This window comes from Falco biarmicus, chromosome 11, assembly GCF_023638135.1.
Source record: "Falco biarmicus isolate bFalBia1 chromosome 11, bFalBia1.pri, whole genome shotgun sequence".
NCBI lineage: Eukaryota > Metazoa > Chordata > Aves > Falconiformes > Falconidae > Falco > Falco biarmicus.
In genome coordinates, this window is record NC_079298.1 from 20,999,384 (window position 1) to 21,021,201 (window position 21,818).

Consider the following 21,818-nt stretch of genomic DNA (forward strand, 5'->3'; position numbering starts at 1 on the left):
CTGCGGCGCTGACAGAGCCGAGACGCGGGTTCGGTTTTACCTTTGCTCCGCGCGGTGCCTTTTGCCGCGCCCCCGGGTGACACGGCAGCGTGGCGCCTGCGACCCCGGGGACAGCGACGGGCCGCCCCGCGGGCCCCAGCGCCACCCCGCCCGGGGCTGCGACCCCAGCGGCGCCCGCCCCCGCACGACGCGCTTTAAGGGCCAATGGCCCGGCCCAGCCCGGCCCGGCCCGGCCCGCAGCCCACGCCGCGCCCCCCCCCGGCCGCAGCCGGCCCCGCCGAACGCCCCGCGCCCGCCGCTCTGGGCGGGCCTCCCCGCGCCGGCCGGCCAATAGCAGCGCTCGCTCCTCCGGCCGACGGCCCCATTGGCCGGGGCCGCGGCTTCCGCCGAGGGCCGGGATTGGTGGCGGGGAGCCGGTCGGCGAAAGGCGGCAGCAGGCAAAACCGCGGCGCCGCGCGGCAGCCCGTGTCCCGCGTGAGTCCCCGCGCGAGTCCCCGTCCGTGCCCGCCCGCGGCCCCCTCACCCCCTCCCGTGCCGCGGCCGGGGGTGCCCCGGGGCGTCCCGCCGCGCTGCCCCTCCGCGGGACGAGGGCGGCCCGGCCCGGCGCGGCGCGGCCTGCTCGTCCGTGGGGAGGCCCCGCGGGGGCGGCCTGGCCGTGGGCACCCGGCGCGGCGGCGGGGCGCTGAGGGGCGGCCCCTGGCGGCGGGGCGGGCCCGCTCCGCTCCCGCCGGCCGGCAGCGCCGCCGTTCCGCGGTTGAGCCGCGCCGCCGTGCGGGTTGTTGGCGGGGCCGCCCTGCGGAGGCGGCCGGGTGCCAGCGCCCCCCTCGGCCCCGCACTGCCGGCGGGTGCGCGGGTTCGGTGCGCGGCTCGCCCCTGTCCGGGACGCTGTGCCGTGTGCCCGCAGCGCACCGGCTCGCTGCGAGGCCACCCGGCCGCGGCAGCCGCTCTCCGTACGTGCCGGCGCGCAGGCAGCGCGGCCAGCCCTGCCCTCGGCGCGCCGAGCTCCCCGCGGGTCCCGCTGCGGGGGCCGTGCGGGGCCGGCAGCGCCGCGTTAGCTGCGGTCCCGCAGCAGTGCCGCTAACTCCTGCGTGCGAGACTCACGCACCCGACTGGGAAGACCCTGAAACTGTGGGCTGTTTGAATCTGTTGCTGTCTGCTCTTGGTCTTTTTTTTTTAAAATTTTTTTCTTTACTTTGATATTCTGGAGGATGTTCATGTTCTTCTTGTTTGTGTGTTTGGGTTTTTTTTTAAATTGGATTTCACTGCCAGAAAGTTCAGCTGAAACGTTGGGTCATTTTGGTCTTCCTCTTAATTTATCTCTACTGGTGTCTTTTGAGCATGCTTTAATGTGAAAACTAAATATCCAACTGAATCAAGCTTTGTTTGATGCTCTACTTTATAACTGTTGAGGCCACTTCCAAATTGGTAAACCATTTTTAAACATACTCAAAAATTCAAGGTACTCAGTTCTGCAGATAGCAGCTTGTGTATTCAACATAAATGAATGGAAACAGTACCCCAAGTTATTGAGCCCCTTTCACCCCCCTCATGGCCAGCGAGCCATGAGCATCTTCCCATGCCATTTACGAGCAGACAGAAATGTTAATTTTATTTTCCCAAACAAGGTGTGGCCAGCCTTGAGTTGGAAGAGCCTAGAGCTGGAGCTGGCGTGGGGCTGAAGCAGAGCAAGTAGGCCATGGCGAACGGTGGGGGATGTCTGCGTTAATTTGCCCTCCTAATTTTGTTAATAAGGCCATGTTATTTCAGGTTTGGAACAGGTTTATCAGCCTACTTAGCGTTACCAGAGGGAGTTCTCCCTCTAAGGGACTAGGAATATCTCTAATCTCATTCAATTAGTTTCCAAATCACACTCCAGCAAAGCTCCCTTAAAAGAAAAAAAATAAAGAGGCTGTTGCCTGTTCCTGTTCTGTTGCATGAGGATGACAGACTAAAAGTAGCTTGAATTCTTTGGGGGCAAAATATATTTCTAGCTCCAGTGCTGAAATAGATGAATCCTTTCACTTGAAGTTTTTCAGATTATGTTTCTCCTGTGTGGAAAAGTTTAGCCAGAACTTCGAAGGCTTGCCAAAGTTACAAGCAAGGAAGATCTTTGAATGGAACCAGTGTTGGGTGACTGTAAGAGGTGGTGATTCCAGGCTCACTTATCACTGGTTATCCTGCCCTGGGTCTCCCTGCCTTTCATTTCCACAAGAAATAGGATTATCAGGGTTTTTTGATTGTACAATATGAGTATACTTTACTAATTTACAGTTTTATTTAGCGTTTCCAAGATTTGGGAAGAGGCATTTCAGAAGAAGCATGTACTATTATTTCTTGTCGTGGGTGGAGGGCAACAAATAATTATGCCTTTTGTTGATCTTGCCTAGAAGAAAGAGAAATCTCCTATATTGAGAAGACACCCCCCCCCCCCCCCGCCCCTTACAATTTCTTTCAGGTTTTCTGTCTTTGTACAGGTGTTGTAGTACGCAATACAGCTATTTCTGCGTGCATCAGTTCCTGGCTTTTCAAAGCAAACTTCAGGGAAAATTTAATGCTTTAATGTGAATGAGGAAACACACAAGAGATGAAAGAAAATCACTTGTGTCTAAGCTTATCCTGCAGTCTTCATTCCCTTCCCCCTTTTTTCCTCTTGCCAGAGATAGAGTGGGTTTACCGGTTTAGTTTTGCTCTGGGATGAGGGGTGACACTTTGTTGTTTTAGGTAGGAAGAGGAACTCCTCACCTCAGATTCCCTAAATCTCATCACAGAAACTGAGTGCAGGGCCAGGAAGTGTCTTACCGGATATGCTTGTTCCCCCAGATGTCCAGAACTAGTCCTCAGAGTCTTGGGGTTTTTTTTATTTCAGGTTTGTTTTGTGATGGAGACAGTGTTGAAGTCTCACTATGATGAACAGCACCCTCATCAGGCTGAAGACTTCTGTGGGAAGCATGAGCAGAACAGCAAGCTTTCAGGTATGTGCTAAAATAGGGATTGCTAACTTTACCTTTTGTTGCTGACATGCTTCTTCATCGCTTCAGAAAGTTTCAGAATCAGCTGTAAGCCTTTCTGTATACGATCCTACTGTATAAAGAAATAATGAAATGAAAACATTTGAGGTGGCTTTTGATTTTAAGTTTATTCCTCGTTTTTGTGCATTGCAAAACTTAAGCAGCAGTAGTTTTTCAGAGTTTGCTAATCCTACCCTTTATTTAGTACAGAATATGTTATAAGAAGATACCAGAATTCAAAAAAGGCAGTCCTTGAGAATAACATTCTCTGACCAGACAAGTACGCAAAAATTATATTTTTTGCTATAATCTTGCTATATATTTATATATAAAAATATATATAATAACTTTGCTATAATAAAAATGTATATAATATAATAATTTTATAAAATAAATATTTTAGAAATTATATATTTGTTATAATCACCAGTTTATCCTTCAATATCTTCACATGTGTCAGTGCGCATGAAAACAGTCTCCTTGCTCTTACCAGAGAAGCTGAGCTAAGAACATGTGTTCTTATAGTGGTTTTGTTGCTCGTTTTTGGGTCTCTTTGTGAACATACTTCAACCTGGACCTTCTGTACAATGCTTGCTCAGTAACTGTGGATGGTCAGTCAGCTTATATATATTAATGGATACTGATTTTCCTAGAAGTAGATCGTGCTCTATTAGTCCCCTGCACATTCGTGTCCAAAATTATATAGAGTGATGCAGAACAACGTTTAATCGTCTTGCTTTACAAATGCTTTTCATTCTAGGAAGTAAAAAAATTACTTTAAAATCCGCTCACAGAAAATGTTGGATATTGTTATGTTACTATACGCTGTCAGTACTATGGCTGTGTTCTCTATACCCACCTGGGGATTCAGACCTCCAGGAGGAAAACAGATTATGTTTATATTGCTGTCTCTCAACAAGGACAGTCACTGGCTGTTTCTGGCCCTCTTTGGGATCTGTCGTACAAGAAGCTGTGCTGAATTACTAAACGCTCTCTGTCCCCTTGGTAGGCACTGCTCTGCCCTCAGATCTGCAGCCTGGGTCACCCAGCTGTTAGTGCTCCGACAGCTGTGAACTTTGTCCAGGCAGGAGCCTGAATTCAGTGTCAGGCAAAACAGTATTTGAAAGATTCTGTTCTCTAGAGCAGGTATTGAGAGAGCTTTTCATGACTGCTAGTATCTGCCTTAGGAATGTTAGCTTGGTGGAACAAAAAAACCCAAAACCTGATATGGTTTTGTAGTAGAAATTTGTCATTTTCCAAAGTCTTAAAAAGATGTGTCTTTTGCATCCTTGTTAGGATGTTTCTTTTTGCCAAAGTCCTTTTTTTCCTTAACTGAGCAACTTCAGTGGAGAAATTCCAGTGCAAATTTGATGTTGTAAAGTTACTGTCAGTATGTGTATATATATATTTTTTTTTTCAATAAAACCTGAAGCTTAAGCAACTCTCTTCAGAAGTCAGAGCAAAATGCAAGTATTGGAACAAAACAGGTTAGATACCAAACTAAACATTCTAGTTTTCTAAACAATGTTGCTTAACAGGACCTGTTAAAACTATATGACTGTTGAAAACAATTTTCTAGCTCTGTCCTGTGGCTGCTGACCTCTTGGGATGATGTTTATGCAGGATGTTTCGGAACCCAATAGCAGGATTATCTTCCTGAGGGGAAATGCCTATGTCTTTCAGTGATGCAATAACATTTCAATATTAAGTTCTTCATAATTCTGTTGTGAGGTTTCATCTCTTAACATCTTTGAGTATTCCTGGGAAAAATGGAACATGGTGCAAATGCCAGCCTTTCCCCTTCCTGTATTTTGTGAAGATTTCAGAAAGCTTTCCTGAATGTCTTAGCATGAGCATTTGCGTAAAAAAGTCAAAACTGCTGTGCAAAGTAGCTGGCAATACCACTTTCTTTTTATCATCAATTCTTTAGTGACAAAACAACAAGAATTACAGCAATCATAGGTAAATTTCTTAAAGTTCTGAGCACATGGGTGATATGAATGCTATCAATTAAAAACATTATGTAGTAACTTCTCAAATTTTTAGTGTTATTTTTAACACAAATTTTTACTATAATGACAGGAAAATGAGCTGATTGCTCAAATTTTCAATTTCTTACTTTTTAAGGTGTTTAACTTAATCTGGCTCTGTAAAATTGGGGAATAACCAGAATAACTGTACAGTTGACCGATTTTCTTTAGCCTCTTCGGGGATTATTAGACACAGGGTCCTGTACATCTTGACTATTAGTACAAATGTGTTCATTTTTATCCTAGGATATTTTTAAAGTTTTAAAATATGATTTCTAGCAAAACTGATTAACCTTTTACTTGTATTTGTTGATCAAATGTATCCTAAAAGAATGTTAGTGGTTTTGGTGTGTAGCATAGATCCTGAAATATTGCCCCTGAAATGACTTAAAACAAAATAACTTGGAGAAACAGAGGGGGCAATTTAAAGGAAAAAAAATAAGTAAATGGGTAGTAAGAGAGGCAGCAGGCTTCAGTTCTCAAAAGTATTTTTAGTATGTTGGTTTCTAATAATTTTTTTAAATAAAAAACACCTCTATAACCAAAAGTTAGCGGTACCTTGAATTGCCAACTAATTTATTGAGCTTTTACCAGGAAGAAAGTGTTCTTTAGGCAGACTTCAGATTTTGTTGCTGTATAAAGTGAGCTAACATAAAAGGTTGGGGATGGATGCTAATCCATACTTTTTCTAGCATATTGGTGATATTTTGAAAATAATTCTCATTGCATATGACTTACTGTCGTGGTAAAACATAGTGTATTTTTATGTATGCAATACAATTGGTATATTTATGTTAAATTTAATTTATTATTTATTTTTAGGCTGAAAAACTTATACTTTTTTCTTCTATTTGATTGACTTTCCAAATACCACTTTGTCCTTAGTTCTTCTAATAAAATATTCTTCACCCCTGCTTTACAGAAATTAGTCACAGACTCTACACACTTCATAGCTTCAAACAGAGTTCTCACATAGAGTACAGAGAGCACTTAAACTACAAGGATTCATAAACTGAATGGAAAGCTGTAATTTTTTAAAAAATAATACAGTACAACATCCTTGTCATGCCATCTAGTGATCACAGCACAAAGTGCAGCGACTTAAATGCAGAGCAAACATTTTTGGTGTTTACTATTTTAAGTAATAGTGTGAAAGATTGCATTATTGATCTTTTAAAAAAATAGTTTCCTACATTTTTGACTTGTATCCAATGGATATGCTCCTGTGCTTACAGAAACAACTATTATAGTTGTGTCTTATGAAATTGACAACACAAATCTCATGAAAACATTTATCAGTCAGCTGTAATCTGATATTTTACTACCCAGAAGACTTTTTTACCCTCTCAGGAACTGCTAAGTGGCAGATAAGTTAAAAAAAAAAATAATTAAATGCTGCAGCTTATGAGGGAGTGTGATGAAGAACAATAATATCAAATTTGCAGATGGTAATGGCAGCAGGGATAGCTACCAGTCTGCTGTTTTGTCCTGTGTTTATGTGAATTCATAGTCCTATGAAGTGTGATTAGTGATCTCAAATATAGGTCAGATATTGTATCAAGCAATAAAATTCCTAACATTTTCCCCATTCTTTCCACAGCAGGAATAAAAAAAGATATAGAAAAGCTTTATGAAGCAGTGCCACAGCTTGTGAATGTGTTCAAAATTAAGGAAAAAATTGGAGAAGGTAAATGTTTTATTTTAGTGTGCTTAGACTTGGATTTCTTTTGGTATTTCTAACTTAAAAGGTATAAATCCTAAGATCACAATATATGCAATTTAAGCCAGATGCCTTTTGGATTTACTGCTTGGTCTCTGTAGGAATTCTGGTATGTTTTTGAGCTTATAGGTTTGTTAGTTAGGGGCCTTTTCAAGATAATTCATTGAAGATCTGGTATATGAAAGCCTTTCAAAAACTAGCATTCCAGTTTTGACAACTAAAAATTTTTGAGGTAGATTCAAGTAAATAGGTCTTAACACTCCATTCTGTTTCTCTTTTACACAAGGAATCTATTTATATGCAGCTGCATTTTGACATATTTAACTGGTGTTCCTTAAGTTGGCTTTGTTCCCACTGAAACCGGGTGGGCAGAATTGGAGGAGGAAACTGAACGATTATAGCTATATTATTAAAAAAACATAAATTAAGACACACGGTATCACATTCTAGAACACTTGTATATACCTCACCTTCAACAGATACCCTCAATAAATGTTAGATGTGACTATAAATAGATTCTTAGGTACTTCTGAGTGTAGGATTTCAGCACTTTTTGGTGCACAAAAAGGTTTGATCTCTGAAATGCTTTGTGACGTTCCACACTTTTAAACAAAGGTGTTGATGAGAAGCTGATTGTTTTATGGCTGTTCTGTGGTGGAATACCTGTGATGGCAGGCTAGATGGCTAAAAGTTTTTGTCTCAAAAAAAAAAAAAGCCCTCCCCAAAATCCCAGCTCCATTTACGACAGCAATACACAATTTTAAAAACAAAAAGGAGTTCTGCCTGTTATAAAAAGAGATAGTGTAATTAAACAGAATTGCTGGTTAGGAATAGCACTCTGATTTTGCTCATGGGAGCAACCAACACTTTTAAAAAAGGCCACTTGCAGTTCTGCAGCATTGAGAAAACAAGCTCCAACTTGGGATTCCACTCTGGAGACACTTCTGCTTTAGCAGTTCTCACCACCAAAAATAATGTCTTAGGTGAACTTGGTAACCCTTTGTTGCTATAATAAATTCTACTGAATGTATGGGACTCTAGATTTTTTTGTTGTTGTTATGACTGCAAGAAGTATTTAGTGGTTTTGCTGCCATTTTGATGTATGTAGGCGCACTTACAGACTGCTGAATTAGCATGATGCAAATGCAACACTTAAAATGTAGTCAAAAGTGATTTGCACTGTTTATTCATATGGAAGAATGCTTCAACTTGTATGTTCAGGTATTTTGGATCATTAGGATAAATTAACCCCCAAGAAGTATATTATAATACCCTTAAATTGAGGTGGGTGGGTTAAGTGTATCATATAGTCTGCATGCTCCCTTTTTCAAATGAATCTTTCGTGTTCTGTCTATGTAGTAATGCTCTGGGCAGACAAATAGTAAAGTTACATATCACGTGAGAAGTCTTACTTTGTAGATAAGGTAGCAGAATTAAGAGAAATAAAGCAATTTCAGAAGTGTGTTGAATAGTAAAGGCAGTGCTTTCCAGATTAGCATTATATAGCCCACTTACATTGTAGGGAGAGAAGAGTTATATGTCAGATGAAAGCAAGCTACCTAAACAAGAAAGCAAATCAAAGATAGGAGATCTGCATTCAGAGAGAGCTCTGTGTCCCAGGCAAGTTAGACAGTGTTACATTTGCATTTTTTACTGACATAAAAAACTTGTATACAAGACCACTGACTTGAGTAGCAGAAAAAAGGAACTGCATTTTTCTCTTCCAGAATCTGCTTTTGATGTAGTATCAAGTGTACTGCAGCATTGTGAACAGTAAGATCACTACTTTAAAAATCTGAATTGACCTAATTAAAAATGCTGAAGACAGTGCTTTCCTCCCTTCTTTACAGGTACTTTTAGTTCTGTTTACTTGGCCACAGCACAACTACAGACAGGACATGAGGAAAAAATGGCTCTGAAACACTTGCTTCCAACCAGCCACCCTCTGCGAATTGCTGCTGAACTTCAGTGCCTCACAGTAGCAGGGTACATAAACAAAAAAATTATGGGTGTCTTGACTAAACTGCTGAACATTGTTCATTGTTCTCACTGTTTTTTATTTATTTATTTAAAGTTTTGACACTTCGTCTGCTTTTTTTTTTAACCACAGAAATGTGTATTCTTTTTATCAAGAGCAAATAGGAAATGGAGTGTCTTACCTGTAATGGATGCCCTTTTCCGCTAGTCTCAGTTTGTGGGTGGTTCTGCATTTTCCATCTGAGAAGTTATATGATGTATCTCTATGATAAAAATTCCAGTTCTGAAATGCAAATAATGAAAGTGAAAAAATAATCTCTTCGTCAGAAAATGTGGTTTTAAGAATGAATTCTCATTGCCAGGTGTGCTGAATAGTACCTTCTTATAGTAATCGGTATCATGAAGGTTAGGTCCTACATTTAATTACAGCAGTAACTACAAGCCACGGCCCCACAATCCGTGGAGCGCTCATTGCAAATTGCGGAACTCAGATGGAACATAGCAGTGAGTGGCAACAACATAATTACTGACCGCTGATAAGCCTACTGTCAAAATATAAATCAGATTATGAAAGAAAAGCCTGACTGAAGTTTTTAAGAAATAAAGGAAAATAAGCATCAATCTTCTGCTCTTTATTCAGTTACGTTACTTTTCGTCTAGGGGACAAGATAACGTTATGGGAGTTAAATACTGCTTTAGGAAAAATGATCATGTGGTTATTGTTATGCCTTATCTGGAACATGAATCCTTCTTGGTGAGTCCCAGACTTTTTATGTGTAGTAGAACTTTTTAATTAAAAACAGTTACCTAATTACAGTATCCAAATAATCTTTCAGGACATCTTGAATTCTCTTTCCTTTGAAGAAGTGAGGGAATACATGTTTAATCTGTTTAAAGCATTGAGGCGCATTCATCACTTTGGTATTGTTCACCGTGACGTCAAGCCCAGTAACTTCCTCTACAACAGGCAGCTAAAAGAGTAAGTCTGTGCAGCTGACTGCACGGTGATCTCATCTGGGGGGGCGTGCCTTGGCAGAACAGAGTCAAATTAGATTTTTAGATTATTTTTTTTTCCCTTCCATCTGCATAACATGTGCTTAAGTAATAAAGCTAAAGAAGATTTGGGTTTTTGTATTTCTGTGTTTAGGGATTTGAGGAGGGAAAGAATTTTGGTTTTCCATACAATATAATATCTGCCTCATAGGGTGACAAGTACCTGAAAAAAAATATGAAGATTTTACTATTGAGTAAAAGAACTATATTTTTGAATAAGAATGGGAAAAATAAAAGTCAGTATTTTTTAAATAAGAAATTTAATAGTGACTTGTGGTGCATAAACTGATACTTGTAAATTTTTACTTGTGCATAGAGTAAAACTTGATACAGAAAAGATCGCTGGATTTGGGCTGTTCTCGCCTTACATTGAATTCACCTTTATAACTAGTAGGGCTGGGTTTTTTGCCTGCAAGTTATAATGTTTAAAGACTGTAAAAAGTGAGGTACCGCTTTTTTGTAAAGAGCTGAAATGGGTGGAGTAAGGTACAGTTTCGGTGCTGGCAGCCCTATGGCTGTATGGGTGAGTGGTGTGCTAGGCGCAGCTGAGACACTGAGGTGCTGGAGCGTGTCCAGAGAACAACAAAGCTGGGGAAGGGTCTGGAGCACAAGTCTTATGAGGAGCGGCTGAGGGAACTGGGGGTGTTCAGCCTGGAGAAAAGGAGGCTCAGGGGGGATCTTACTGCTTTCTACAACTGCCTCCAAAGAGGTTGTAGTGAGGTGGGTGTCGGTCTCTTCACCCAAGTAATGAGGGATGGGACAAGAGAAACAGTTGCAAGTTGGACCAGGGGAGGTTTAGGCTGGGTATTAGGAAAACTTTGTTTTTTTGACAGAAAGGGTGGTCAAGCATTGGAACAGGCTGCCCGGGGAAGCAGTTGAGTCACCATCCCTCGGGGTGTTTAAAAGACGCATAGATGTCCTGCTCAGGGAGATGGTTTAGTGGGACTTGGCAGTGCTGGGTTAACAGTTGGACTTGGTTGTCTTAACGGTCTTTTCCAAACTAAATGATACTATTCACTGGAAGTTTGTAGGGGAGATTTGATTATATTTTGCCAAACAAGCAGCTTAAAAATTTGAGAAATACTGGTGGTGTGGTTTTGGTATTTGGGTTTTTTTTTCAATTTGTCAAAATGAATTTGTATTGTTGTTTTGCTCTTTCAGTATTTTTGAACCTTAATTGCTGCTCTGGGTGTGGAGGCTGTGGAGCTGAGTTTGAGACCCAGAGACAGGTGGATTGGCTCTGTACTGGCTGTAGCAAAAAGATCATTCTTTTAAAGACAGATCTGAAGCGTGAGCTAATGTAGTCTTGCCTGTTTGAAGACTAAGTAAATTCCAATAGTATTGCTTGAAGTCTGGCAAAACTCTCAGCATTGTTAGGCTTGTCTGTCTTTGTTGCTACATTTGTGCTCTGCCCATGGGAATCCTGCAAGGGTCAAGTCACTTGTACTTGACCACTGGGTGAAGGTTTGGACCTGTAGGATTAGAAGAACCCCAGAAAGGAATTGCTGGGAATATTTTTTTAACCATTGGAGAAAGTATGCACTTGAGAAGGTTTTGGGACAATAAACAGTGAAATAAGATGAGTATAGGGTAAACACATTGGGGGGTAAGTAAGATGGGACAAGAGGAGGAGGAGGAGGAAAATAGGGCTGTGACGCTGGCAACAGTACAGATAAGCAACATATTGAGTTAAATGTGAAAGATACATAAGTAAGCAATTAATGAATAGTAAGTTGAACTGATTGATGGATACTTTGTGACTCCTGATTCTAGATTTGTCTCTTTCAGGTATGCCTTGGTAGATTTTGGTTTGGCACAAGGAACCCCTGATACAAAAATTGAACTTCTCAAAACAGCCCATTCTGAAGACCAGCAGGGAAGTTGCCCGCAAAATAATCCCACCATAGCTTTGGGAAACGGGGTTTCTGTCGGTGTCGCAGGACCTAAAGAGGCTCAACAGTCAGCCTCGAAAGCAGCTGATAAAAGGTCCAGCTCACTTCCAAAAATACAGAGTAAACAAGCAGGAGGAGGAAAGGTTCTCAGTCTTTTTCATTAATACTGTTTTATGTTTAATGTATTACTTCATCCAACAGGGGGAGATGTAATACTGGAACAAAAGCTGTGCGTGGGTGTCTTGCAGGGCCCTGATGCATGCACAGGATCACAGTTTTCATATCAAAGTGGCTAATTTTATGTACCCCTATTGGCATCATTCATTATCTGTTGGATACAATACAGTGCCGAAGGCTGTATAAAACCCTAGCATGGGTTACTATTTAGACAGCCTTAAATCTTTTTTTAAGTGACATTACCATGGAACTCCTTCCCAAGCCAATAATTATTAATGTATGTTTACTTACTTACTTGCATAACAAATGCAGTAGAGATGATGTTCGGATTGTCTTGGGGCACTTCTGAGGTGTGATTTGTTTTGTAAGCATGTTTGCTGTTCTGTCTAGACAGTCTCTTCTTCATCCATGGTAAACTGATGCCTGAAAATGACTTAGCATGCAGCTGTTCTTGTTTTCTGTCACTTCACAATTTTTTTTTTGAACTGTCAGTATCCAGCTGACTGTGTTAGGTAGGATCTTTATTGTCCTTTTTGTTGGTATTGTAGGAGGATTCTGTGCACCATTCTGCCCAGCGCTCTGTCTTTGGGGAGAGGAATTTCAATGTCTATAGTTCTACATACCAGGAGAACTCAAGTACAAAAGTAAGAAGTATGACTCATCAGTAAGAGCAATCTTTTACATATTTGAAAAATTACAGAACTGGTTGTTCTGTAAGACTGGACACTACTCCAGGATGATTTGGGACTAGAAGTTTTTGAGCAGATTAAGTGTGTTTTTGCTGAAAGGCTCAAAGAATTTTTCATTTCTGTTTTGGTCCCTTTTTAAACTCTTAAAAGAACTGGTTATGTAGCCGTCTCCCTAGCTGATCTTGGTTGTATGCTAAATAAATCTTTTTCCTACATGTGTATCTGTGCAACAAAGATACACTTAGCTTGTGAAATGTCATTTTTTTTTTTTTTTTTACTTTGCAGTTGAAACTGGAGATAAAACTTGTAATAAATATTTTTCTGTATTTTTTGTGCTTAGTATTTAATATGGCAAGGGGGAAGCCCCAGCTACATTAAGGCGTTTGGCCAACAGCAATCGTTTTATTGTAGAATTAGACTTAGTACCTGTGTGTTGCTGTGGCATTTCATACACCTTTTTTTTTATTCTCACGTTGAACCAAAAGATTTCTTGAAACGTTATACTAACTTGAAAAATACTTGTCTTGTAGCTTCAGAATATCTAAGGTATATTGTTTTTTAGTAAACACTGAAGTATGTTTTCCAGAGGGGAAGGGGAGAAGATCAGGGTATTTAGAAAGCTCCAGTGTCTGTTTTATAGAGGTGATAATGTTAAAGGTTTGCTGTCTTCTGTTCTAAAAAAGCAGCTTTTTGCTCATGAGCACTTGTTCAGTCTGAGTATTTTAGGAACTGGCCTATCTATATGTAAAGGGAAGCTTCTTAAATATGTCACCTTCTCTAAAATATCTATGTTGCAGCTCATAAAACAATCAAAGGTGATAGATGTTTCATCTAGGAAGTTAGTAACAAAGAAGAAGACTATTTCTACCAAAACAGTGAGCAATGGGGCAGCCAGGAGAGCTGCCAGTGGTTGTCCCTCAAACCTGACCTGTGACTGTTATGCAACGGACAGAGTTTGCAGTGTTTGCCTTTCAAGGTAATTAGCTTTGATAAAGTTGTAAAATTGTCTGCTATGCTGTCAGGCAAGGTCAGAAACTTAGATTTACTGGACAGCTGATTTAGTAGGTGAAAAATAGCATTTATTCTGTGCAACCCTTAAAATGCTGAGTATGCTCTTTTTAAACAAGAATAATTCATGGAATTCATGAAATAATTGGTTCACTGCTCTCTGCAGCAAGATTCAATGTTAATGAATTTCTGTTGTTTTTAATTATCTACATGTGTTGTAGAAGATTACTTAGTTAATTACAACACTTAAAGATGGCAATACATCAATCTGTCATTAGTAGTTATCTAATAGGCCTAAATTAGGCCAGGTTTGGATTCTGGAAATCATGAAATGTGGAATAAAAAGGAAACATGACTGTTTTGTATTTGTTCATTTGAAAAATAATGTTGAAGTTTCAATAACAGACAGGCCAGAGAATCTTAACACAGTTCAACTCCATCCCTTTGCAGCTGTAATCTACTATTGCCATTTATTGACACATTAAGGAACACAGAGTAATGCAGAGAATTCTGCTTTCTAGGCATAGTCATGGAACTGTGGGGTCCCTCTCTTTCCAGCCTGTCAAAATATGGTGATGTCAACTTCATTTAAGAAAAATGAAACATAAGTAATTTGCCAAACTCAAAAGATAAGTGGCCCATAGAAGGAAGGCACTTTAAGCCACACAAGAAAGCTCTGGAATTTTTTTTTTGTATAATGATAATCCCATACCTCTTAGTTAATAATGAAAATTAAATTCTTTTCAACACTCAGAAATAGTGAACATTAGTTTGCTGTGGACTAATACAAAGCCAGAGCATCCACGCTTTAAGAATCTGGTGCATTTTTTGCCTTTGGTTAATGACTCTCAACTTTACAGTTTCCTGTAAAAACAAGCCTTTAGCAAAAGTGATGCTGCTGTTGTTTGAAACTAAAAAAGGTAATTGAGTGAAGTATGCAGTAAGTATTTCTGGGGTATTACTTTATGCTAGATAATAAAATATAATAATACAATAGATAATATAGCAAGGCTGTTACCTTGTGCAACATAATTTCATGCTAGATAATTATAAGATGCTTTAAACTTACATAAAACTTGAATAAGGCAGGGTTAAGGCTGTTTACACAACTCTCACAAGTATATTCTAAAAATAATACTAAGCATTATTATTAGAACTTATTATTAGAAATTATTATCAACTTTTATATTCTAAACATGTTTGTCTCTTGCTATAAGGTGTCAGCAAGTTGCTCCCAGAGCAGGGACACCTGGATTTAGAGCACCAGAAGTATTAACAAAGTGCCCCACTCAGACCACAGGTACTGCACAACAGACTGAAACTAAAGGCTTTCTTCACTTTTTGACCCTTCTCATTTATGTGTATTATGTTGTCTTTTTTATGGGAGAATTTTTGTTTAGATGTGAAATTCATTTTATTATCCCTTCAAAGACTTAACAAGCATTTCCTGATTTTAATTAAAAGTTTACTATTCAGAGTAAAACCAAGTTAGGGATATTTTCCCTGTGTTTGAAATTTGAATATGTCTTTATTAATTTCATTTGAGGGATAGTGCCGTATGCAGGAGTTGAATACAGTGTGTGTTAAAAGAAAGTGAAGCCGTCATTTTTGTCAATTTTCTTGTCTTACTGGCTTATTTATTCAAGTAAAATTTTGAATAAATCTTGGGGAGGGGACATACTTTAGATTTTTCTAGACAGAATGTCACATAGTTTGCTGTCATAGCAGGCATATATTTAGTGGTAGAATTGCAAATACGTTTTTGAAAGTGTTGATCAATACTTAACAGAGTTTTTCCTTTTTTGCTAGTGCTTGAAATAGCTGGTCTGTGAGTGTCATGATTTTATCTTAATGCATTTTTAATTTTTCAGGGTTAAAAATATTGAAGTAGTAAGTTTCAGGAGTCGGGGTAAATATGAGGGCAGAGCAGAGGAATGGTTAATGCATTAGCTGATGCAATAGGATGGGAGAGGTTGTGCCTACCCTGGGGAATGGAGGACCAGTAAAAGCAAAGTTAAACATTTGGTGTATGACCAGGAATTTTGACTTATGAAAAAAGGGGATAAATAAAAATGTCCTCAAAAATTGGATTTAAAATAAGTTCTTCACCACTTTTTTGCTGAATAGCTTTTGAGAAAATAGTCAATTTTCAGTACTTAGTTGTGTGTACACACTCAGATTTAACAATATATTTGATCAGCTTATCCCTAGATAGTTTAATGTTATTTGAAACAACATCTCTACTGTGGTATAACTGGGATTTCAAGGTGTATGGCAGCCTGTTTGGAGTTACTGTGCCTATGCTGTAACAGCCAGCTTTATGGGCTAGAAGACATCCAGAAATCCAGGACAAGTTTAGACAATCTCTGAATCTGTCTAGACAGAATTTAGGCAGAGAGAAGACATACCTAGGAAAGCTTGGACACATGTTGGTGTTAAATATGCTTTTAGATGATTTTCATTCTCTAGGGTAACGGAGAGGAGGATTACAGAAAATAAGGGTAAATCTGGAAACCTCTAGGTGTGGCACAGACAGCCCTAGAAGTACTGAGTCAGTGGTGCTGAGCTCCTGGAGTATTTCAACAAAGGTCTTAATTAGAACTGTATAGACTAATACTAATGTTGATGAGATTGTTGCATTTGAACTAATGTATCTTCTTGTCGATGTCCATCTGGGACTGCTGCAGTCACCTTGTATTCCTGCCAGTCTTACTAGTAGGTCTGGTGTCTGTGCTGAGACCAAGTTACCAGCTGGATCCAGCTGACTATCCAGAGCTACCTTAGTGCACCTGACCCAGGTTCACAGTGCAGGGAATAAACTCCCTAAACTCCCAAGCTGATGTGATACATCAGCAGTATCACAGGTCACATCACAGGTCCAGTTACACTTTAACTTGGTTTGTCCCTCTGCTTCCCTTTCCTTGGTCTGCCTCGCTAGTTGGATAGCACTAGACAAAAGCATAGCCAGGAATCATGATCTTGATGCCATTGCACAGGATCTTGCAGTCTGCTGATGGTCCTGGCCCTACCAGAATTGTAGGACTAGGATTTATTAGCCATTCAGATATATAATGTATATTAATTTCAGCAAGAGTTAAGTAATTAAACTTTTTTTAAAGGTCCTGACCTTGATGACTCCAGCTTTCCCAACCACATGGTCAGGATGATGCATGACACCTCAAACAGACAGTATGATCTTTTCAACAGCGATACAGTAATACGAAAACTTTTTTACAGAAACTATGAAGATGATATAAAATTTTTCCACTGTAAATTGTGCCAAATGATTAACTTCGACTTTTTTTTTTTTAATGAAAGACTTAAAATCTGGTTTTGCAACTGAAGCCAGCTTATTACTTTTTTCCCCAAATTTGTGTGCTAATAGTGTTTCTAACTAAACTGTCCAAATTAATTACTGCCTATTTTACTACTTTTTTAATCAAAAAAAGTAAACTATGGGTTTATTTCCCAACTGTCAATTTTTCTCTTTAAAGTTTGAGAATTCTTCAAACTCTCTCCTTCACTTTCCTTGCCATCTCTCAAAATGTACACCTTAGTGAGCCAAAAAATTATGGCAGACAGGTATTCTCATAACTTTCAGTATTAAAGTTTCCATCATGCTTTGGCGTCTCTCCCCAGAGTACTCTCTGTACTCTTCATAACGCAATGAAAGTGATGAATAACTTCTAACTATTACAGTTCTTAAACTGGCTGTCTTGTCAAGTGATTTCATATTGGAGAGGAACAAAGTTCATAGTAAGATAAAGGTTTTAGAACTGCCTATCTATCTATGGCACCTTCAGTCCCAGAAAAATTTGATTTGCATTTATTTGTGATTTTTTTTATTTATTTATGATCCTTGTATCAGGTTTTCTTTATATGAAGCAAACAAGTATCAAAACTAGCCAGTTCTTCGCCCCCTCTCATCTTCCTGATTATAACAACCTCAAACATTGTTTTGGTACACTTTAAGTTTAGCAAGTTAATGGAATTACTCATATGAGAAATTCTATGGAAAAGCTTAAACACTCCTTCTGCATCAAAGCAGGAAATTATTCTTCAGTCTAATTATAGTAATTTCCACTGTTTGCTGAAGTGTTGTCTATGTGACCAAAGTCAGTACTTCAGAACATAACTTATTCTGATAGAAACTTTTCAGGTCATAATTTCTTCTTAAAGAAAGTTGTGATTTTGTTTGTGATTAAGTCATGCATTTAGTTATTACTAAGTTTTCTTTCAATTGCAGCAATTGACATGTGGTCTGCGGGAATCATATTCCTTTCCCTGCTCAGTGAACGGTATCCATTTTACAAAGCAAGTGATGATTTAACTGCTTTGGCACAAATCATGACAGTTCGTGGATCCAGAGAAACCATTCAGGCTGCTAAAACTTTTGGTATGCAAAACTTAATTATGAGGAAAAGGGGAAAAATGTATGCTTGGTCTGCTGTTCAGTGCAGTGACTTACAATCTATGATTTTTTAAAATATATATAAAATTTAGGTTTTGGAGTAATTTTGGATGTAAATCACACTTTTTGCATATAAAACAGTAAAAGTATTAGTCTATATATACAGAGTTTTAAGAAAGTTTTGTATTTTTTATGTTTTATAGTTTGTGCTGTAGGTTTCCCAACCTGTCAACTTCCTTTCACTAAGTCAGGGCCACTTGAGGTGAAATATACCAACTAAATGTTTTCTACTGGCATTTGGTTAGAATTCTTGAGGCAGTGTTTCTATTTCTGCAAAATTTGCTCTGGAGGCTTAAGTCAGTATGACTTAATAGTTAAATGATGTAAATCTTGCTCCCTAAGCTGCCACTCCCACCCCAGCCAGAAGGGCTAGTAAAGAAAAAACAACAAAAAATCCCAAAGAAACCCCCAAAAACAACAGAAGGCTGGTTTGAAAAACAAAACCACCACCACCACAGAACACAAACCCATGAAATAAGCATTCCCCTAATTGTTCACCGGCCAAATGCTGCAGCACTTGCTACCTGGAAGTGTAACTGACAGCATCAGTCTTCATTCTCCAAAGGTGTAAAAATCAGGGTATATAATTTTCTTCAGTTCTGTTAAAATCACAGTGAAATGCAAAGAGATGGTGTGTGTGGAGGGGTGACAACCTGTCACTACTTAACTTCATGAACAAACTCAAACAGATTTGTTCTGAGCAGAACTGAGACTATTGTCCTTCTGACTTGCTGGGGCTACTGCTGTAAAACACAGCTGGTGTGGAGGAGCCGCAGGGGTTGCATTTGGTGTTTGATAGGCTTGCTTTGTTGGTTTTTTTTAATGCTGGTTACACTTCCAGGACATGAAGTTTCTCTGAGACAAACTTAGAAGTTACAGTTGAATAGAAAGTATAATGTCACTTACTGTAAATTTTTTTTTTCTAGGTAAATCAATTCTGTGTACTCAAGTTGTCCCTGCACAAAACTTAAGAACCCTCTGTGAGAGGCTGAGAGGAACAAATAGCAGCTGTGAGAGATCCGAGAGTGAAGTGCCCAGCCAGTCTGTAAATGACGCAGCTTTGCCGGTTACAGTAGACAACTCATGTGCTCCTGAGACACTTGGGAAAAAAATTCAGCACTTAAAGAGCTTTCAGGAAGGTGATGGTGCTTTGGAAATGAAGGCAACAGACATGAAAGGATGGGATCAGGTTCCTGATGAAGCCTATGACCTACTTGATAAGCTACTAGACTTAAACCCTGCAACAAGAATAACTGCAAAAGAGGCTTTGCTGCATCCTTTTTTTAAAGACATGAGACACTGAGAATATACCATATTCTATTATTGCTTTCATATGTTTTATGTGAGAATCAGGTACTGAGGTAGTTGTACCTTGTTGCCATCAACATTTACACTCATTGAAATACCGTCACACTGCACGGAACTACTGAAATTTTTTCTTGTACAGTTGGACTGAAAATGTCAGTTTAAAGAAATACTTGCAGATGTAAAAATTACATAAACATTGCTAGCATGGACTTACCCTAATACACTTCTGAGGGGTTATTGCTGTGCATACCTGTTCTCTGAGAAAGTTAGCTTTGATCAAAAACTACAAAGAAAGAGTTTCACAAGCTGTATGCATATTTCTTGAGATATTCCCTTAAAATTTACAAGTTTGCCTTAAGGTACGACTGAAATAAGAAAGTGCTTGAGAGACTTTTTTTCCATAGTTGGGTATGTTCCTGATGAGTACATGGGGGACTGAAAATAGAACAAAGTGTGTTAATTTAGTTCAGGCTATTTTCAGAGACCAGTATTACTTTGGGAGCGTTGCTAGAGGAGGGGCCAGGTGCTAGAGCTTATATCATCAAAAGAAAAGTATAGCTGTTTCAAAAGCACTTTTTTTATTCCTGTCTGGTCTTTCCTACTTATGCAACAGTAATAAATGCAGTTACACATTTTGCATAGCCTATGTTTCCCCAGTGCCATGGGTAACTGTCACTATTCACTAACTACTGCCTTAAGAATATCTTGTGTGACATGCAGAAGTTTGATTGCTGTTATGGAAACTGATTTTTTTTTTAAAGAGTATCTGTTAAATAAAGGATTTGTTTTTATAACTTCAGAAGATTGTCTAGAGGTGCTTCTACAAAAATTAGTCAGGTAAGGTTTTCCTGTGGGATGTTTCTGTTCACGAAGAATTATGCACATTTGCTTCCTGCATAAATTCCTCGGTGATGGAAAACATTTCTCAGATAGCTCTAGTATATATGACTGTCATAGTAGAAGTATCTTAATTATCAAGGAAGTCTTACCACAGAGTTAGAAGCTAGCTATTGTCTGGTCTGAGTAGGAAAAACAACCTTAATAACCTCTAACCCTTTGCACATTGAATGTAAATGTACGTTATGTTCAACAGAAGTTAAAACCCTTGATAATTCTGGAGCCTGAAACTTAATACAGTGTTTTTCCATGTACATTTCTTGAAATGCTAATGGAGTTGTTGCTGTAAGAGGCTACAAGCAGTTCTGAGAAAAGATTGCTGCTTTGATAACTTTTGTATAAGCCTTCTCGTATGAGCTGGTAGTCATGATAATACAAAGGTCCTGACCAGGGCTGGGGCTGAAAAGACATTTTATCAATATATTAAAAAGCTTGAATACATAGAAAGTGATGGTAATGTTGCTCTGTTCCTGGCATCAGCTGTTAAGAGAAAAATATTTGCAGATGTCAGAATATTGATTGCAGAAATCCTTGAAACCCACAAAACCCTGGGGCCCAGGTCTTAGTAATTTTTGCTGTTTATATAATTTCAACACAGCATGTCACTGAGAAATTATTTATCTAAAGGAACTGTGGCCAAATTTGGCAAGCAATGCTGTCTGCCAGTGTCTGCAGATGTATTGTTTCCTCCTACGTCCACTTACGCTATGGTCTTATGAGAGCACTAGCTGACAACAAGCAAAAATGTGTCAGCCATCTATTGTGAACTTTCTGAACTACTTCAGCTTTTCAAGCTTTCCTGCTAACCACAGCAGTGAGCAGCTCCTTGCAGCAGGCACTACGACAATTAACCACTGCATAAGTTTAATAGCCCAAAGAGGAAAACCATTGCTAATGGTGTTTTTACCAAAACATTAAGTGTAAATAAAACTCTGTACAGGAACAGTTCTAAGCTCAATATAGTCCATGACAAGCTAGAAGAACACGTTGTTACTCCTTCGAGATAGCTATTTTTTTAAAACCTGGAGAATTTTCTTGTAGGAGAAGGTTAAAGTGAACATGTGCTTGAACAAGCATATGCTTATGAAGTACTTTTTGTAGCACTCTACAAAAGAATGAAAACAAGTAAAATGTCAAATAAAATGGGCTCATACTGAGGGGGAAAAAAATGAGAGGGGAAACTAAGTAAAATATTGAGAAAACACTGGACCTGAGCAGTGGTTGCCACTGAGTTTTCTGCTTTTCTGTGGTTCTAAGTATCTCTTAAAGTCGTAGGTAACAGCCAAATACCAATATTCCTTTAAAGTTTAATTACATGATTTGAGATGTTTGTAAACTGAATGTGAAACTCCTACCATGAGAGCTGCAATTAGAAGAAACTGCACAGAAATGACATTGCTGCAACACATGTTCAGCGGTTGTGAGGCTGCAGCTGGATTACTGTAAAGTTCTGGACACCATGCTGTGACAAGGATATTAATAAATGGGAAAGAAACAAAAAATGGCAGCAAAAACCAGTATGGACTTGGAAAAATTAAGAGAAACTGATAGCCAGAATCCTGAGAACAAATCTAACTACATCTGTGTA

At 39.3% G+C, this 21,818-nt stretch overlaps 1 protein-coding gene across 2 annotated transcripts; it reads left to right on the plus strand.

Annotated features, from left to right (window-relative positions):
- The first annotated feature begins 392 nt into the window (after positions 1-392).
- Positions 393-20,135, plus strand: CDC7 (cell division cycle 7). Of its 2 annotated transcripts, none has more exons than XM_056356244.1 (12): positions 393-474; positions 2,867-2,972; positions 6,639-6,725; positions 8,609-8,744; positions 9,396-9,489; positions 9,572-9,714; positions 11,577-11,823; positions 12,406-12,501; positions 13,344-13,522; positions 14,772-14,854; positions 17,801-17,950; positions 18,952-20,135. In XM_056356244.1, exons 2-12 carry the CDS (start codon positions 2,879-2,881, stop codon positions 19,326-19,328), a joined length of 1,686 nt encoding a protein of 561 aa, XP_056212219.1. In that variant the 5' UTR covers positions 393-474; positions 2,867-2,878; the 3' UTR covers positions 19,329-20,135. The 2 variants fall into 2 exon arrangements, with proteins under 2 accessions (XP_056212219.1, XP_056212220.1); XM_056356245.1 differs by having other exon boundaries at positions 6,642-6,725.
- The last annotated feature ends 1,683 nt before the right edge of the window (positions 20,136-21,818 follow it).